Source organism: Puma concolor, chromosome C1, assembly GCF_028749965.1.
Source record: "Puma concolor isolate L17-30 chromosome C1, mPumCon1.1.hap2, whole genome shotgun sequence".
NCBI classification, from domain to species: Eukaryota; Metazoa; Chordata; class Mammalia; order Carnivora; family Felidae; genus Puma; species Puma concolor.
Window position 1 is genome coordinate 31,976,238 of NC_141674.1, and position 17,954 is coordinate 31,994,191.

Consider the following 17,954-nt stretch of genomic DNA (forward strand, 5'->3'; position numbering starts at 1 on the left):
TGACACTGTCATCTGCAGTAACAGGGGACTAGGAAATAAATGTACCTGGTGAGCTTCGTGAAATAGCTAAAGAGACTTCTAGACAAAGTAATGAAAGTGCAAGGTGGCTTCTCATTGCCTATGATAAAAATGCAGAATGAGAAAGATGAGCTTAAAAAATATATAAAAATTTAAAAAGCCCACAAATAAAATTGCTTCTCATTTCTAGTCCTTCCAGAAGGCAAATAATTCTAAGTTATGAAAGGGTCAAATCCAGATGGGGCAATAAAATATTTTATTAAAGTGCCAGAATGATTAAGACTATGCTTCGTAGACTCTTTCTGACCAAAGGGCCCTCTAAGAATCTTAGGGGTCAGTCTTGCAGATTTTTTCCCTTAAACTGTAGGAGTTCCTAAGACTCTTAAGAGCATTGTCTCACAGCAGCCACAGAGGAAGCCCAAAGTAGAGAAGAGCTTATCTTCAAGAGATTTTGGTTGTGCCTTTGTCTAATGAAGAAAATCCCAATAATATTCCTAGTAAACCCCTCAAGTTTCTAAGAGACTCATTGTGGTGGAAGCATTGGCAGCTCAGACTAAAAGGGACAGAAATGGTACAGAATGAACAGAAGAAGCCTTTAGACCCAAACCTTTCACAGACGGGATGAAGACCAAGAAAGCAATCTCAGTTTTCTGTGGAAAAGGAAGGATGATTCAGAGGACAAAGCTGAGAGCCATGGAAAACAGTCCCAAGAAAGTAATATTGGGTCTAATTAAGGAGCTGGCAACATGCGCCCGGCTGGATTTCAGAATTTCTACAGGCCAGGGACTACTCCCGGTTGGATGGGTGTATCTGTAAGTTACCCAATGCCTGTCCCACCACTGTAGGTGGGCTATGTGGGGAGCAGACAGCATTTTTCTTTAGTTCACAGGTCTTCAGATTGAGAGGAACGACACTCAAGGAGCTGTGCCTGACAATCTGCACCTGGGAGGTCTCATCTGCACCTGCATCTGATTTAGATGATGAGATCCCAGATCCAGAGCCTGATTTGTAAAGGTAAGAGACTTTTAATGGAGACTCTTGCAAGGGGAAGAATAAATTTCCCAGGCAGGAAAAATGTAAATGAATTATGTCCAGAGAGTAGACTGAGGTGACTTTAAAATATGGTCCATAATTCTTTGACCCTCTTCCTATAGAAGAGTGGGGTCTATTCTCCTTCTCTTGAATCTGAGCTCTATGACTGCTTAATCAGTAAAATATGGTAGAAATGATGCTATGCTAATTAGGGGCCTTGAGTCTTAAGAAAATGGAAGTCTCTACTTCTTGTCTCTTGGGACAATTGCTCTTGGAACTCACCTACCATGGTATGAGGAAGCCCAAACTACCCTCTGGAGAGGTCCGTGTAGAGAAGAACCAATAGCCGGCACCAATTTTGCTAGCCATGTGAATGAACCATCTTGGAACTGGATCCTCTAGTCCCAAATGAGCTACTCCAAATGATGCCATGTAGAAGAGAGATGAGTTGTCTTAATTTTAATAAGGTATCACCTTTTTCTGGTATATAAAAGGTTATATGCCTTTCTTTCATAGTTTATGCTTTTGCCCTGTTTTTAAAATGTATAAATTTTATATTAAATATTAAAATATTAAAATTTATAATTGTCATGTTTTGGTTTTCTACTGCATCCATGAAATCAGAGGCTGTAAAAAAATTGGAGACGGGTTCAGTATGTTAAATGCTTGGAAGTGGCTATTCTATCCTAACAACAAGTGAAAAGCTGAACAAAATGAAAAATTAACAATCCTTTTTAGATCCTTCAAAGAAGTGAGGTCACAGGGCAAACTGATGCCACCCAAGTTTGGAGACAAATGGGAGAATACAGAAAACCACATTTTACCAAGCAGAAACCCATGAGCAGACACTTTCCACAGTAACCAATGCCAAGGCAGGAAAATCTAAATGTAACTGATGAATTGCTGGAAGTTTAGTGTGGACAAGTCTGAGAGTTAAAAACTCTAGAGAAACCCAGTCATTGAGGGGGAGGTGTCCCACACTTTTGTGAGTTTTACCTTTAGGAGCTCAACCACATTCTCACAGCCTTACAGAAAAATCCCCTCATGCTTCCATCAGTGAGTGCAGAAAAGGAACCATTTTAAAAACATGCAAGAGTCTACAGAAGAGTAGACTGGCCTTAACAAGGCCTGCCCTCAGGTAAAACTATTTTACCAGAGCTTAACCTGCTGGGATTTGATAGAGCCTAACCTACCTGGGAGAAAGGGAAATGCCCAATTCTAGCCTCCTCCAGCCATCCTGTCCCACCTAAGGGCAAGGAGGATAAGAAATACTGGTGAAGTTCATACTTTAGGGGCACAGCCCTTCCCCACGCCCCCCCACCCCCCGCAAAGACTGAGACCTAATCATAGGACTATAGAACACTTCCTCCTTTCCCAGAACCTTACCATCACATTAGTAAAGGCCTATTTACAACAACTCCTTTTACCTAGTACATCATGTCTGGTTATCAAGAGAAAAATTACAAGGTATACTAAAAGGCAAAAACTGCAGTTTTAAGAGACAGAGCATAAGACTAAAGCATACACATAAGAAACTAGCCTTAGACTAGAAAGCGTAAAAACCAGACTCAGACAAGGCAGGGATGTTGGAATTATTAGATTGGGAATTTAAAACTATGATTTTTTCTAAGGGCTCTAATGAATAAAGTAGACAGCATGCAAAACAGATATGCAATGTAAATGAAGAGATGGAAATTCTAAGAAAGAATCAAAAAGAAATGCTAGAGATCTGTTGCAATGTTTACTGCAACAGAAATGACTGCCTTTGATGGACTCATTAGTAGACTTATCAGTGGGCATAGCCAAGAAAAGAATCACTGGGCTTGATGATATCTCAATAGAAATTTCCCAAACTGAAAAGCAAGGAGAAAAAAAAAAAAAAAAACTGAAAAAACTAAACAAAACAAAAACTCCCAAGGGACTATCCAGGAACTGTGGGATAACTATAAAAGGTGCAGTATACACATAACAGGAATATCAGAAGGAGAATAAAGAAAGGAACAAAAGAAATTTTTGAAGGGATAAGGACAGAAGAATTTCTGCAAATTAATATCACACACCAAACCATAGATCTAGGAAGATCAGAGAACATAAAGCATGAGAAATACCAAAAACAATGCTACAACTAAGCATATTATATAAAAATGCAGAAAATCAAAAAATGAAGAAAAAAATCTTGAAAACCCCCCTCACCTATAGAGGAGCAACAGCAAAACTTACATCCTTAGAAACCAGTGAGCAAGAAAACACTGGAGTGAAATAAAGTGTTGAGGGAAAACATCCACGAACCTAGAATTCTGTACCTTGAAAAATTATCCTTCAAAAGTGATGGAGAAATAAAGACTTTCTCAGACACACACACACACAAAAAAGAGGGAGTTTGTCGCTTTATTACTAGTAGATTATCTTGCAAAAAAGGTTCAAGAAGTTCCTTGAAGAGAAGGAAAATAGTATCAATCAGAAACTCAACTCTACATAAAGAGCACTGTAGAAGACATACACGAAGGCAAATAGAAACTTATTTTTCTTATTCTTAACTGATCTAACAGATAACAGTTTGTTCAAAATAGAAATAACAATATATTTGTACGTGTTATGTATATACTTACTAACACTTATGTGTAAGTGAAATGAATGACAGCAATCATACAAGGGATGGAAAAGAGGAATTAGGATTTCTTGTTATTGTATCTGTGAAGCGGTATAGTGCTATTTGAAAGTAGACTTGGATTAATTATAAATGCATATTGTAAATTCTAGGGAAATCACTAAAAAAGAGGGGCACCTGGGTGGCTCAGTTGGTTAAGCATACAACTCTTGGTTTCAGCTCAGGTCACGATCTCACAGTTTCATGAGTTTGACCCTGCCTCGGGCTCTGTGCTGACAGTGGGGAGCCTGCTTGGGATTTTATGTCTCCCTTTCTCCCTGCCCACCTCCCCCCAGCCCCTTGCCCCGCCAACTCACACTTTGTCTCAAATAAATAAACTTAAAAAAAAAACAAACCCTAATAAATTATAACATATTCTAAAAGAGAAAAAAATGGAATCATATAAAATGCTCATTTAAAACCACCAAAGGCAGAGAAAAAGTGGAAGACAAAAATAGGCACAAAGAACAAAGGCAACAAATAGGAAACTCAACAAATATGGTACTTATCAAACTATGTCAATAATCACTTTAAATATCAATGGTCTAAATACATTAGTTAAAAGGGATTCTGAAAGTGGATCAAAAAATAAGACCCAACTCTATGTTGTCTACAAGACACTCACTTTAACTATAAAGAGGCATATAGATGAAAAGCAAAGAGATAAAGATATACCATACTAACACTAATTAAAAGAAAGAAAGATAACTATATTAATTTCAGACAGAGCAAACTACAGAGCAAGGAAAGTTATTGCAGATGAAGATGGGCATTACATAATGATATAATCATCATTTATCTAAGAAGATATATCAATTCTTATGGTATATGCACCTAACAACAGACCATCAAAATGTCAGAGGTAAAGGGACACCTGGGTGGCTTAGTCAGTTAAGCATCCGACTTCGGTTCAGGTCATGATCTCATGGTTTGTGAGTTCGAGCCCCATGTCAGGCTCTGTGCTGACAGCTCAGAGCCTGGAGCCTGCTCTGGATTCTGTGTCTCCTTCTCTCTCTGCCCCTCCCCCACGTGTGCTCTGTCTCTCTCTATTAAAAACAAATACATCAAAAAACAAAAAAAAAGTCCGAGGTAAAAATTAATAGAACTCCAAAGATAAACAGATGAATCCACTATTTTAATTGGAGATTTCATCATCTCTCTCTCAGAAATGGACAGAACCAGCAGGCAGAAAATAGTAAGTACATTGTTGAAGACAATAGCACCATCAATCAATTGGATATAATTGATATCTGTAGGTTATTTCACTCGGCAACAGCAGAACACACATTCTTCTCAAGCTCGCATGAAACATTCATGAAGACAGACCACACACTGGGCTATAAAATAAACCTTAATAAATTTAAAAGAACAGAAATCATACAATGTTTGCTCTTAAACCACAATGGAATAAACAAAAAATCCGTAATAGAAATATAGGTGGAAAATCCCCCCAATACTTGGAGGTTAAACAATATATATATATAAATAACACATGTGTCAAAGAATAAATCTCCAGATAAATTTAAAAATATTTTGAACTAAATGAAAATAAAAATGCAACTTATCAAAATTTCTGGGGTGCAGCAAAAGCTGTGGATAGAGGGAAATATATAGCATTGAATGTACATATTAGAAAAGAAGAAAGATCTGAAATCAATAATCTAAGCTTTGGGGCACCTGGGTGGCTAAGTCAGTCGAATGGCCGACTTCAGCTCAGGTCATGATCTTGCAGCTTGTGGGTCTGAGCCCCGCTTTGGGCTCTGTGCTGACAGCTCAGAGCCTGGAGCCTGCTTCGGATTCTGTGTCTCCCTCTCTCTTTGCCCTTCCTCTGCTCGCACTCTGTCTCTTTCTCCCTCAAAAATAAATAAGCATTAAAAAAAAAAAATCTAAGCTTCTACTTTAGGAAACTAGAAAAAAAGAGCATATTAAATCTAAAGTGAGCATAAGAAAAGTAATAATAAAGAATAGCAGAAATCAATGACACTGAAAACAAGAAGTCAATCGAACAACAAAATCAATGAAACCAAAAGCTGGTTCTTTGAAGAGATCAATAGTATCAAAAGCCTTTACTTTAGACAGGCCAAATTAAAAAAAAATGACACAAATCACTACTATCAGAAATAAAAGAGGGGACACCACTACGGATCCATAGTCATTAAAAGGATAACATAGCAATACTATGAATAGTTCTAGGCCCACAAATTTGATAATCTAGATAAAATGGACGAATCCATGAAATCCACAGTCTGCCAAAACTCACACAAGAAGAAAAAGATCATCTGAATATGCCAATAACTATTAAAGAAATTGAATCAATAATTAATATTCTTCCAAAATAGAAAGCACCAGACTCAGATGGATTCACTGGTGAATTCTACTAAGTATTTAAAAAATACATTTTACCAATTACCTATAAGCTCTTTTAGAAAACAGAAGCAGTGAGAATACTTCATAATTCATTCTAGGAGACTGGCATTACCCTAATACCAAAACCAGAGAAAAACATTACAAGAAAAGAAAATTACAGACCAGTGTCTGTAGATGTAAAAATCCTCAACAAATTAGTAGCAAATCCGATCCAACAATACATTAAAAAATATATATATACACTACAACCAAATGAGATTAATTTCAGGTGTGCAAGGCTGGTTCAAAACATTAAAAAATCAATTAATGTAATACATCACATAAGCAGGCTAAAAAAAAAAACTATTACATGTTCATATTAATAGATGCAGAAAAAACATCTGACAAAATCCAAGACTGATTCATGATAAAAACTCTCAGCAAATAAGGACTAGAGGGGAACTTCCTGAGCTTGATAAAGAATATTTACAAAAAAAACTTCAGCTGACATCACTTAATGGTGAGAAACCAGAAGCTTTCCCATTAAGATCAGGAACAGGGTAAGCATGTTCCCTCTCACTACAACTTTTCATTATTGTACCAGAAGTCCTGACTAATGTAATAAGAAAAGGAAATAAAAGGTACACAGATTGAGAAAGAAGAAATAAAATTCTCTTTTTCACAGATGACACAAATGTCTATGTAGAGAATGCAAAAGAATTGACAAAACAAAAAAATCCTGAAACTAATAAACAATTATAGCAAAGTTGCAGGATACAAGGTAAATATACAAAAGTCAAATTGCAAGAAACAAGTGAAATCTGAAATTAAAAACACAATACATTCACACTAGTACCTCCAAAAATAAAATACTGGGAATAAACCTAACACAATATGTAGAACTTACATAAGGACAACTACAAAGTCTGATGAATAATAATAAAAAAAAACCCCTCTTAACTACAGAGAACAAACTAATAGTTACCAGAGGGGAGTTGGGTAGGGGGATGGGTGAAATAGGTGATGGGAATTAAAGAGTACACTTATCATAATAAAAAAATAAAATAAGAAAGAGGAAACTAAACAAATGAAGAGATATCTCATGTTCACAGACAGGAAGACCCAATATTGTCAAGATGTCAGTTTTTTCCAACTTGATCTACAATTCGATGCAATCCCAATCAAAATCCCAGCAAGTTATTTTGTGGCTACTGAGAAAATGAATCTAAAGTTTATATGGAGAGGCAAAAAACATCTAAATAGTCAACACAATATTGAAGGAGAAGAACAAGGACTGAAACTACCTAACTTCAAGACTCATTGGAAAGCTACAGTAATCAAGACAGTATAGTATTGGTGAAAGAATAGACAAATAGATCAAGGAACAGACAGAAAGCTGAAGAACAGTCCCACATAAATACAGTGAACTGATCTTTGATAAAGGAACGAAGGCAATACAATAGAGAAAAACACGGTCATTTCAACAAGTGGCACTGATACAATTGGACAGCTGCATGCAAAAAAAAAAAAAAGGAATCTAGATACAGACTTTATACCCTTCACAAAAATTAACTCAAAATAGGTCACAGACCTAAATGTAAAATTCAAAACTATAAGACTCCTAGAAAATAAAACAGGAGAAAAAATGAGAATGACCTTGGGGTGTGGCAATGGCTTTTTAGATATAACACCAAAGGTGTGATCCATGAAAGAAATAGTTGATAAGCTGGATTCATTAAAATTGAAATCTTCTGCTCTGTGAAAGACACAATCAAGATAATGAGAAGAAAAGCCACAGAGGGAGAGAAAAATCTGCAAAAGGTACACCTGATAAAGAACTGTTTTCCAAAATATGCAAAGAATTTTTAAAAAGCCAGCAATAAGAAAATGAACCCAATTAAAAACTGTTAGCTATCTCAGCAAAGAAGATACACAAATAGCAAATAAACATATGACAAGACGCTTTCCCTTGTGTGTGTGTATATCATTAGGGATATGCAAAATAAAACAACAATGAAATGCCACTGCACACCTATTAGAATGGCCAAAATCCAGAACACTAATACCACCAAATGCTGGCGAGGATGTGGCGCAAAAGCAACTCTCATTCATTGCTTGTGGGAGTGCAAAATGGTACAGCCACTTTGGAAGCCAGTTTGGCCATACTTTACAAAACTAAACACGCTCTCACCATATGACCAGCAATCTCATTCCTTGGTATTTACCCAAAGGAATTTAAAATTTATGTCCACACAAAAATCTGCACATGGATGTTTACAGCCGCTTAATTCATAATTGCCCAAACTTGGAAGCAAACAAGGTGTCCTTCAGTAGGTGAATAGATAAACTGTGATACAGCCAGACAATGGTATATCATTCAGCCCTAAAAAGAAATGAGCCATGAAAAGACATGAAGAAAATTTAAATGCACATTACTAAGTGAAAAGGTCAGTGTGAAAAGGCTACATACTGCATAATTTCAAATACATGACATTCTGGAAAAGGTAAAATTACAGAGACAGCAAAAAGATGAGTGGTTGCCAGAAGTTAGGGGGGAAGGTGGGATGAATAGGCAAAGCATGGACGTTTTTTTAGGGCGGTTAAAATATTTTGTATTACCCTCTGATGGTGGATACATGCCATTATACATTTGTGAAGACCCACAAAATGTACAACCCCACACGAGAACCCTAATGTAAACTACGGGCCCTGGGTGATAATGATGTTTCAATAGAGGTTGATCACTTGAAACAGATGTACTTACTACTCTGGTTGGGGGAATGCTGATAATAGAGAAGGCTGTGCATGTGTGGAGGCAGGGGTATATGGAAAATTTCTGGACCTTCTGCTCAATTTTGTTGTGAACCTAAAAAAAAAAAAAAAAAACCAGTCTAGTAAAAAATTCAGAAAACAAAAAAGAGTTCACAGCAGATGCGAATATCCAAGAGTGGGGAAGTCACATACACTAAGTGTATATGACCAATGTCCTAAATGTATGTAGGATCTTTTTAGGCACATAATTTTGCAGGACTGGTTTTCCACCAAACACCCTTTGGAAAATGCCACTAGAATAATGAATAAGGATACTTTAAAAGTAAGATGCTAGACACAAGAAACTAAATACAAAGTCTGGAAGATACAGTTGAGGTAAGCTTTGACAAAAGTTGAGCAAAACGTCAAGAATAGGGATAAGAATAAAGAGGATTAATAATATTACACTACGAGTTCAAGAGGTTCAACATTTGAATAACACGTGTGCCAGAAGGAGTGAAGGGAGACAAAGAAGTGGGACAAAGTCACTGAAAAAAGAATTTAAGAAAATTTCAAGAAACTAAAGAATGGATGGGCACATGAAGTGTCCAGCATGGCAAGTAAAAATACTCACATCTCAGGTGAGATTGCAGAATACTACTGATGAAGAGAAGCTTCAAAGAGAACAAATAGGTTTCATGCAAAATTAAACATGCATATCTATGAAAGACTTACATGGGAAAATAAAGGCATGGGAAGGAGCAAACCGGGAATAACACAAATGGTGGGAGAAGAGGATGTTGAGAAACTCAGAAGGCTCCAGAAGAGACTTCTTTTTAAGGGTTTGAAATGGATAGAATATATAATGTGCTTGAACATAAAGAGAGATATACATAGTAGTAAGAGAGCTTAAGGTTGAATTAATAACTATCTAGCAAAATAAACACATAAAGAAATCAACAAGATTTACTCTGAAAACAAAATGTGCAACAAAGGAAGAATAATCATAGTACACTACTTGGTTCAATTGAGAATAGCATTCCACAAATTACAATGACAAAATACTGACTTTCAATCTAATCAAAATTATAATATCATGGTATTAAGATAGGGAAGTGTGTGTGGTTGGGTAAGTGACAAGGAGATTAAGAAGAGTTAAATCTTCAGCTTCTAAAGTGGGTTGTCACACAAAGAAATAAAACGTATCCAAATTGGCAAGGAGGAAGCCAAACTTTCACTCTTTGCAGACAACATGACACTATGTGCAAAACCCAAAAGACTCCACCAAAAAAACTGCTAGAACTGATCCATGAATTCAGCAAAGTCGCAGGACATAAAATCAATGTACAGAAATCAGTTGCATTTCTATACACCAATAACAAAGCAGCAGAAAGAGAAATCAAGGAATCGATCCCATTTACAATTGCACCAAAAACCATGAGATACCTAGGAATAAACCTAACCAAAGAAGTGAAAAATCTATACAATGAAAACTATAGAAAGTTTATGAAAGAAATTGAAGAAGACACAAAAAACTGGAAAAACATTCCATACTCATGGATTGGACAAACAAATATCATTAAAATGTCAATACTACCCAAAGCAATCTAAATATTCAATGCAGTCCCTATCAAAATAACACCAGCATTCTTTACAGAGCTAAAACAAACAATCCTCAAATTTGTATGGAACCAGAAAAGACTCTTAATATTGCCAAAGCGATCCACTAATGTGGGTCTTCCAGGTAATGTTGAAAAGACAACTAGGCACCTTAGAGGTATCCAGAATGATATGGGGCAAACCAAGCAAATATACAGGCATCTAGGGGTTGGAAAACATAATCAATATTTCTATTGATTCATAGAAAAGTGTTCATCTGTGTTTTTCTTCCTCATCCATGGAGCTTAGGGGCAAAGGCCACTGTTTCATTAATCTAATGACACTCTTTTAGACTAAGCAAACCCAGTCATTGGCTGGGGCTAGATGCAGATGATGTATTTGGAGAAATATGTGATAAGACCCTGACTAGAACTGGACATAAATACCACAGGTAGGCTATGTTGTCTTCCAATGGTTAGCTGGAGAAGAAACTATAGCTGGCCTTCCCTTCAAGCTCTAACATTCCAGGATTTGGGTGGAGACATAGTTAACTCTAAGAAAAAGACTATGCTAACTTCCCTGGGGACTATTCCAATTGCTTAAATATCTCTAAAGAAGGTAGAGAATCTGCAGAGTAAGCAGAGTAAGGTTTCACACACGTATCTTTACTTTACACCTAAGAAATGAGTGTTATTCATGGGGTACATGGGTACATGCTCAGTCAGTTAAGCATCCAACTCTTGGTTTTGGCTCAGGTCATGATCTCATGGTTTGTGGGATCGAGCCCTACATCGGTCTGTGGTCTCAGTGTGGAGCCTGCTTAGGATTCTCTCTCTGCCTTTCTCCTGCCCCTCCCTCCCTCTCTCTCTCTCTCAAAATAAATAAACTTAAAAAAAAAAAAAAAAAAGAGGAGCACCTGGGTGGCTCAGTCAGTTAAGTGTCCGACTTTTGGTTTCGGCTCAGGTCATGATCTCGTGGTTTGTGGGATCGAGCCAGGCCTCAGGCTCCGCACTGATATGCAAAGCCCGCTTGGGATTCTCTCTCTCTGCCTCTCCCCTGCTCAGGCTCTCTCTCTCGAAATAAATTAAAAAAAAAAAAAAAAAAGAAAGAAATGAGAATTATTCTTTATAGTTACCCCACTGGGAGACTGTTAATCTATTCTACTGGTGTAGCTCTTTCAGTTACCTTCATAGATGGCTGGTTTATGAAATGGAGACAGATAAAAAAATAGTCACCACACTTTGTTCTGAATCAAATGTTCATTGGTTGGTCTCCAAAAATCATGTTCACTCTCACAGCACCAAGTTTGCCACCACCAATGACGCTAAAAAATCAGCCTGGGCTTTGTTTGGGTTTGTATGGGCTGGTGTTTGCTTTGGTCAGTCTGCAGCTACAAGGGTCCTGAGAAGAGGGAGAAGGCACTCTCTGGAAAATAACTGTAGCTCTGGGTCTCCGTTTTGGTGGATGTTCTCCTCAGCTTTCAACAGATCTTGCTTTATCCCATTCCAAGATGTCAGCCAGCACTCTGCACCTTGCCCATGACCTCCTCAGGAACGATGGTCTAGAAGTTGTGAATTTCTTGAAAAGTTTAATGTTGAAGAGTAAAGAGGAAAAAAAATCAGAATTCTTCGAGTTTCAGCTGCTCGTGAGAGGAATTAATAGCATCATGGTTGGTGCCTCTTCTGCTTAACCAGTTGGTGTGTGCAGAGCCAGCAGCCTTTAAAAGTTTTCTTCCGCATCTGCTTGGCTCCGTAAAAGACAGTGCACAGGGAGAAACCCCAGAACTCCCTTGCTGGCTCTTGCTGGCCCCGTTCCAGTCACAGGTGATCCCCGTGCCGCTCCAGCTGTTTGAGGGTCACGATGAGCACACGTGGAAAGTGCTGCTGTCTCACCTGGAGGCTTATGTGGAGCACTTCACTCAGGAGCAGCTGAAGAAAGTCACCTCGTCACAGGTATTACCAGGCCGGCATGCTACCCGTGATTCCACTGTGGCAGTTACTCGTCACAGCCTGACAATGGTGGTCTCTTTACTTGGACCAGAGGTGATTGTGGGAGGAGGAAAGAACCAACGTCTTCAAACGCACTGCCTCAAGTTCGACTACAAGTATTGACCTTTCTTCAGAAAGTGAGTGATTTTCTCAGCCTATTGAATTTCCCACAAACAGAACCTCAGATGTAAAAAATACCTCAGAAGACAGTGAAAACTTCCCATCCAGTTGTAAAAAGTTGCCTCAGTGGAGCAAGCCAAGGAGTCTGCAAACCAAACTGTCAAAGCACAGATCTGTCCTACAGAACCCTTGGATGCTGCCAAGGCCCCACTCACTCACTAGTGCAGAGGGGGAACTGTGGGATGACTTAGCACCGAGCAGCTAAGATCCTAAGAGAAACCCTGGAGTGGAACCACTGCTCACTCTGCAAGAGACCTGTCACCTCAGGGGAGCAAAAGGCCATTCCTATTCTGCTTCCACTCACCGAAGAGTCCAAGCCTTTGAAATCAAGCCCACCCCAAAAGACCAGTCTTGCACAGAGTGGGGACGAGCCAGACCAAACCAAGCTGCCAGAAGTGTCACAAGGAAGGAGGTTTAAGGTTCCATCAGAACTGGGTTGAGGAGAGCTTGCCAATTCAAGTAAAAAAGAAGCCACTACAAGATCTTGAGTTGGATGGGTTTGTTGATATGATCCTGGAAATGAAGCCTGCAGCCACTATTCTTATTTTACCTGAACTGAGGACAGAGATGATGGTTCCCAATAAGATGATGTCCCACCAATGATGCAGCTTTCCTCAAACTTTGCTGCAGCAGAAATTACTGCGGGAGAGTCTGAAGGCTGGGGAGGGGAAGGGAAGTCGAACTAGGAAGACGGTACTGGTGACAATGTGTGGCGGTTACACTGTAGGAAAAAGGATTCCTTTAAGGAAAAAAAAAAATCAAACTAATACCTCAACAGCAGGCTCCACAGATAAAAACCACCGGAGCACCCTGTTTTTGCCCTTCCAGGAGCTCTTTTTCCAGCCTGTGCTAACTCAAGTGTGAGCCCTTCCTTGAGTGGCGGCTGAGAGTCCCAGGCAGTGAAGAGGCTCACAGCTCTGGTTTCTCCGAGGAAGAGCCGTGTGCGTTTGACTAAGAGCTCTGTGCAACCAAGTGGCTGTGGAAAGGCTGAATTTACTCCCCAGGAGAGAAGAAAATAAATACAAATACCCAAGTTGATTAGCTTAATTTTGTGCCATTTCTTGAACAGTCAGAAAAGAGTAATTAAGTTCTACTATAAAATATAACTTATGGAAAAAAAATTTAGCTATAAGGTATATAAACGATTTTAAATTGCTAAGGTTTTCTTAGGCAGCTTATCGGGTTACAGTCGTGCTGAGCGAATAGCCCTGTGGGACCCGGGGCAGTTACTGACTCTTCCTCATGTGTTATAGTGTACCAAAGTTCTTAATGAGAAATATCCCCCACAATCCTGTTTTCTAAATATCCAAGAAAGACTATTTTCACTAGAAAAAAAAAAAAAATCAGAGCAGTTGCACACGTATTTGAGTGGTGGCAGGATTACTGTAATGCTGGAAGGATTCTGCAAGGGATCAGTAAACAGGGAGCACCCCCAAATGGAAAGGATGAGTATTAACACAAAGTGGGCGGGGGGCTCCTGGTGCTGGCCCTGCCTCCACCCCACCCCATGCCCCAGCTCCCCAGCCCTGAGTTCACAGAATATCTATCCAAGTTTCTTCAATTGCTTGGAAAGGATGAAGGTTTCTCTGAAACTATTTCAAGTGCCAAAGATAAAAAAAATTTTTTTTTAAAGATCTGATTTAGGTTTACAAATGGACAGGGGTCTAATTGCTGGTGCAAGACAAGAGAAAGTACAGATACTGGGGCCTGGGCCTTGTTGTAGCTAATACCATGATCTGCTCTTACCTGTGGGGGCCTGCATGGCTGAGCTGGGGATGGTGGCAGCATCTTGGGGTACAGTGCTGGTGTCCGGTTCAGGGGTGCTGGTTGTTGGTGAGGTGGGTGGTGGGTTCAGCAAAGTCCGAGGTTTCCTCTGTCAAAACGGATGGGGAAAAGTTTGCTACCCATGACAGGTAACTTGTCTTCTGATTCCTCTATTCCTAGTACTCAATTCACCCATGAAACGAAATATGTATTTGTGGATAGGGCTGTGTTTTCACTTTGTTTTCCACACAGAATCTTGCCCCAAACTTTACATACAGTAGATGCTTAGTAAATATTTTCTGAATCTATGTACAAGACTCTGGGCTTCTACAGAGCCAGCGCTTAATTCACTGTAATTTATACTAGATTCAATGTTATCATTTGAAATTCCAGGTTCTTCATCAGCTGGGCACACAAAAGTACAAAAGGCTTAAGTCTACTTTGACATTATTTTGTACTTTGCATCTCTCTTTAAAAATGGAAACGTTCCTTCCCCTAACTACCAATTCGTTCCTCTATCTACCTCTTCAGCTTATCATCTGCCATTTCTTATCTTAAACTTTCTACCCTAAGATTTGAATCTCTAACTAAATTACTTCTCTAAAAGCTCTGCAATTTTACCTGGGCTCTGCTTTTACAGTAATATCTGTCCCTTATGCCTGGAATGGCCTTTCTTTTTTTTTTTTTTTTTACCTTATAGATATGTTTATCCAGGAATTTTTTTCTAGATTTCCTCTAGATACTGTCTCTTTTGTGCTATCTCTGTACTTTGTATTGCATCTGTCACAATGTATTGTCATATGTATTTACATACTGGGGTCCCCTATTAGCCTGGAGCTCCTTGAGGGTCTGATTCTGAGTACTGTTCCTAGTATGGCAATTGCCATATAATAAGTCTCAATAAATATTTTGAATGAAGCACGCAGTACGGAATACCAATAATGGGGGGAAGGATTACAAATGATTTAAGAAAAATCGAATATCTCCTCTATGCTGTTCAGGGCAGTCTGTAGGAGAGAAAGATCTCAGAAGGTTCTTTCCAAGAAATAGTTTTCTAAAAGCCTTTCTAAATGCAAGGAAATTATAATCATCACTGAGGTTCAGAAATCCCTTTTTACTAAATGTCCCATGTTTCCACTGCTGGGAGCTACATAAACCTGTCTGCCTTCTAGGAGTATATTATCTAAAGTGACAGCACCAGTGACAGCAGGCATATATAAGATGGCCTTGTCTGTGGAAGTTATCATACAAACATGAAACATTCAAAGCATACATGGGACATGGACATTTCTTTTTTCTTTCTTTTTTTTTTTGGACACTGCTTAAAATAAAAGTTTAAATAAACAAGGAGCCAGGAAAGAAAGGAAACATCAGTTCAACTTCACTGAGTTAGTGGTGGGATTTCACGGGGTCCCTGGAGTAACAAGCCTGGTAGGTTAGGACCCCAAATATTGTAGCAGAAAGCAGAGAGATGGAAGACATCATTATTATTTGAGATACATGTATCATATCTATTCATATATTACCTCATCTCCATTTTATTGGTGAGAAAACTGGAGCTCAGAGCCTTACTCAAAGATGTTTCTCACAGTCACACAAGTGGTAAGAAATGGAAATGAGGTATAAACCTGTTTGTCTGGCTTCAAAGCCTCTGCTCTAGTCATGAGACCACTTCACTTTAGAAGGGAACAGAAGGGTCATGGGTTAAGTGGAAGGCATATACATTTACAGAAGTAGGCATAAGGACAGGAGGGGGAATTAGCGAGTCAAATGCCAGCCCATAAAATACAGGATAAGATGAGAATTATTGTTTTCAAGAGGGTTGGAAAGAATGGGGACTTTGGTTATTACTATGTTTAGGACTTCCCAAGGAAGCAGAGCAGCAGCGATCATAGAATCGCAGTGTTTAGGTTTTGAAGGATCTCAAAGGCCACTTAATCCAACCATCTCTCTCCTACTTCCCTCTCCTGAAAATATCCCTCCCATATAGTCATCTAGTCCCTGACAAAATGCCTCTAGTGATGGAAGATCACTACTTCCTCGTTCTTTTTCTTTTCTTCTTCTTCTTCTTCTTCTTCTTCTTCTTCTTCTTCTTCTTCTTCTTCTTCTTCTTCTTCTTCTTCTTCTTGGCAGATCACTACTTCTGTTTTGGGATAGATTTAACCGTTCCTTTTATGTTGAGACAAAGTCTATCTGCTTGAGTTTCTACTTTTTAATTTTGTCTTTGCAAACTTTCAAGGTTAATCTGATGCCCTTAAAATGTCTTCACATCATCAAAAGCATGGCTTCTTGGCCTTGGAATCTTTAGAGCCTTCAGTGTCTCTCCATAGCAGGAGAATAAGAAGAGAGTAGTGGAGACAAAAATGAACGAGGACTTGGGCTAGGGGTTAGTGATAGATAGATCAAGAGCACATATATTACATAGAAGATGAGGATGTGATATCAAGAATTCAAAGCCAATAAATAAGATCATCTCAATTAGAACATCATAAGTAAAATCATCCATCCTGCAAATATTGAACATTTCCCAAGAGACTAAGATATAAGGCACTACAGGAAAAAAGAGAAAAGAACAAGACTAGGTTCCTGACCTTAAGGAGCTTGTATTCTAGAAGAACTGAAGTCAACTGGAGCTAATACACAAAGCCAAAACAATCAGTCAACCAACCAAACTTAGGGAAGAACTCATGAGATTAGAATGGAGTGCCCAGGGAGAACTAGGTATCATTTCTACATTGAAACTCAGGTGGTCTAGTTCAGGAGGGAGATGCAGAAAATCCCCTGACAAAAAGTGAGTGGAGAAGATGATGCCAAAGGAAGCCCTATAGAAGCAGCTGAGGAACTTTCTTATCAATGGTTTCCCTAAGGAAGACACGCATGAAGAATTGGTCATGACTAAAAAAAGGTGGTTCTTGCAGTAATGGTGCTCAGTGACGCTTGACTCCGCGGTCTTGTCCTGTACTAGATGTAAGCGTTAGCTCCTTCAGGAGATGTGGGAGAGTACCCATGGTGCCCATGGTAAGGCAGCAGTGACCCTGGAACTAGAACATGTGGGGCCCCATCTCTGGAACCTTTGCCATTTATTAGCTATGTGACCTTAGGGAAGTCCTTTCACATCTCTTAAGTCTCAATTTACTTCACTATGAAATGACATTAACATCATTCATCTCCTAGGTTCTTGTGATCATCACGTGATATGTATGTTATGGTGTCTGATAACAGAACCTTATACTTGCTAGGTATTCAGTAATGTTCTTTCCTTCTTCTTAAAAGAAGGGGCAGGATTAGAAAAAGAAATACATGTACAGAGTCAATTTTCTGTTTCTGTTCATGTGCTTGGGCATTCATTCTGGGTAGGTTAACAATTAGGAGCAGGGCCTTTCATTGAGGGAAGACATTAGACCAGAATTTCCTCAAATGTAACTCTCACAGTCAAAATGTGTTTCTTATCCACACCATCCTACTCTACATTACCAATTCCCAGGTAAGTTAGCTAAGCAGGGATGACAATGTAGGAGATTCCTGTTTAAAAGTATACACAAGGTGGAAAATAGGGCCAGACATGCCCCTTTCCAAGATGGATGGATATGGGTGAGTTACCCCTTTATAACCCTTTATCCCTTTCTGGG

General features: G+C 38.9%; 1 protein-coding gene and 1 pseudogene across 18 annotated transcripts in view; one reads left to right on the forward strand and one right to left on the reverse strand.

Annotated features, from left to right (window-relative positions):
• Positions 1 to 17,954, reverse strand: part of SCMH1 (Scm polycomb group protein homolog 1) — a 187,893-nt gene that overhangs the window by 26,143 nt on the left and 143,796 nt on the right. For 17 of the 18 annotated variants that reach the window (XM_086716630.1, XM_086716632.1, XM_086716620.1 and 14 more), the window contains one exon: positions 14,308 to 14,434. The exons of the other annotated variant lie outside the window; for it this stretch is intronic. In XM_086716630.1, coding sequence (XP_086572756.1) covers positions 14,308 to 14,434 — 127 coding nt within the window. The remainder of the gene's footprint in view (positions 1 to 14,307; positions 14,435 to 17,954) is intronic. 18 annotated transcript variants of the gene reach the window in all.
• On the forward strand, positions 640 to 13,247 carry LOC112872140 (protein-associating with the carboxyl-terminal domain of ezrin pseudogene; annotated as a pseudogene).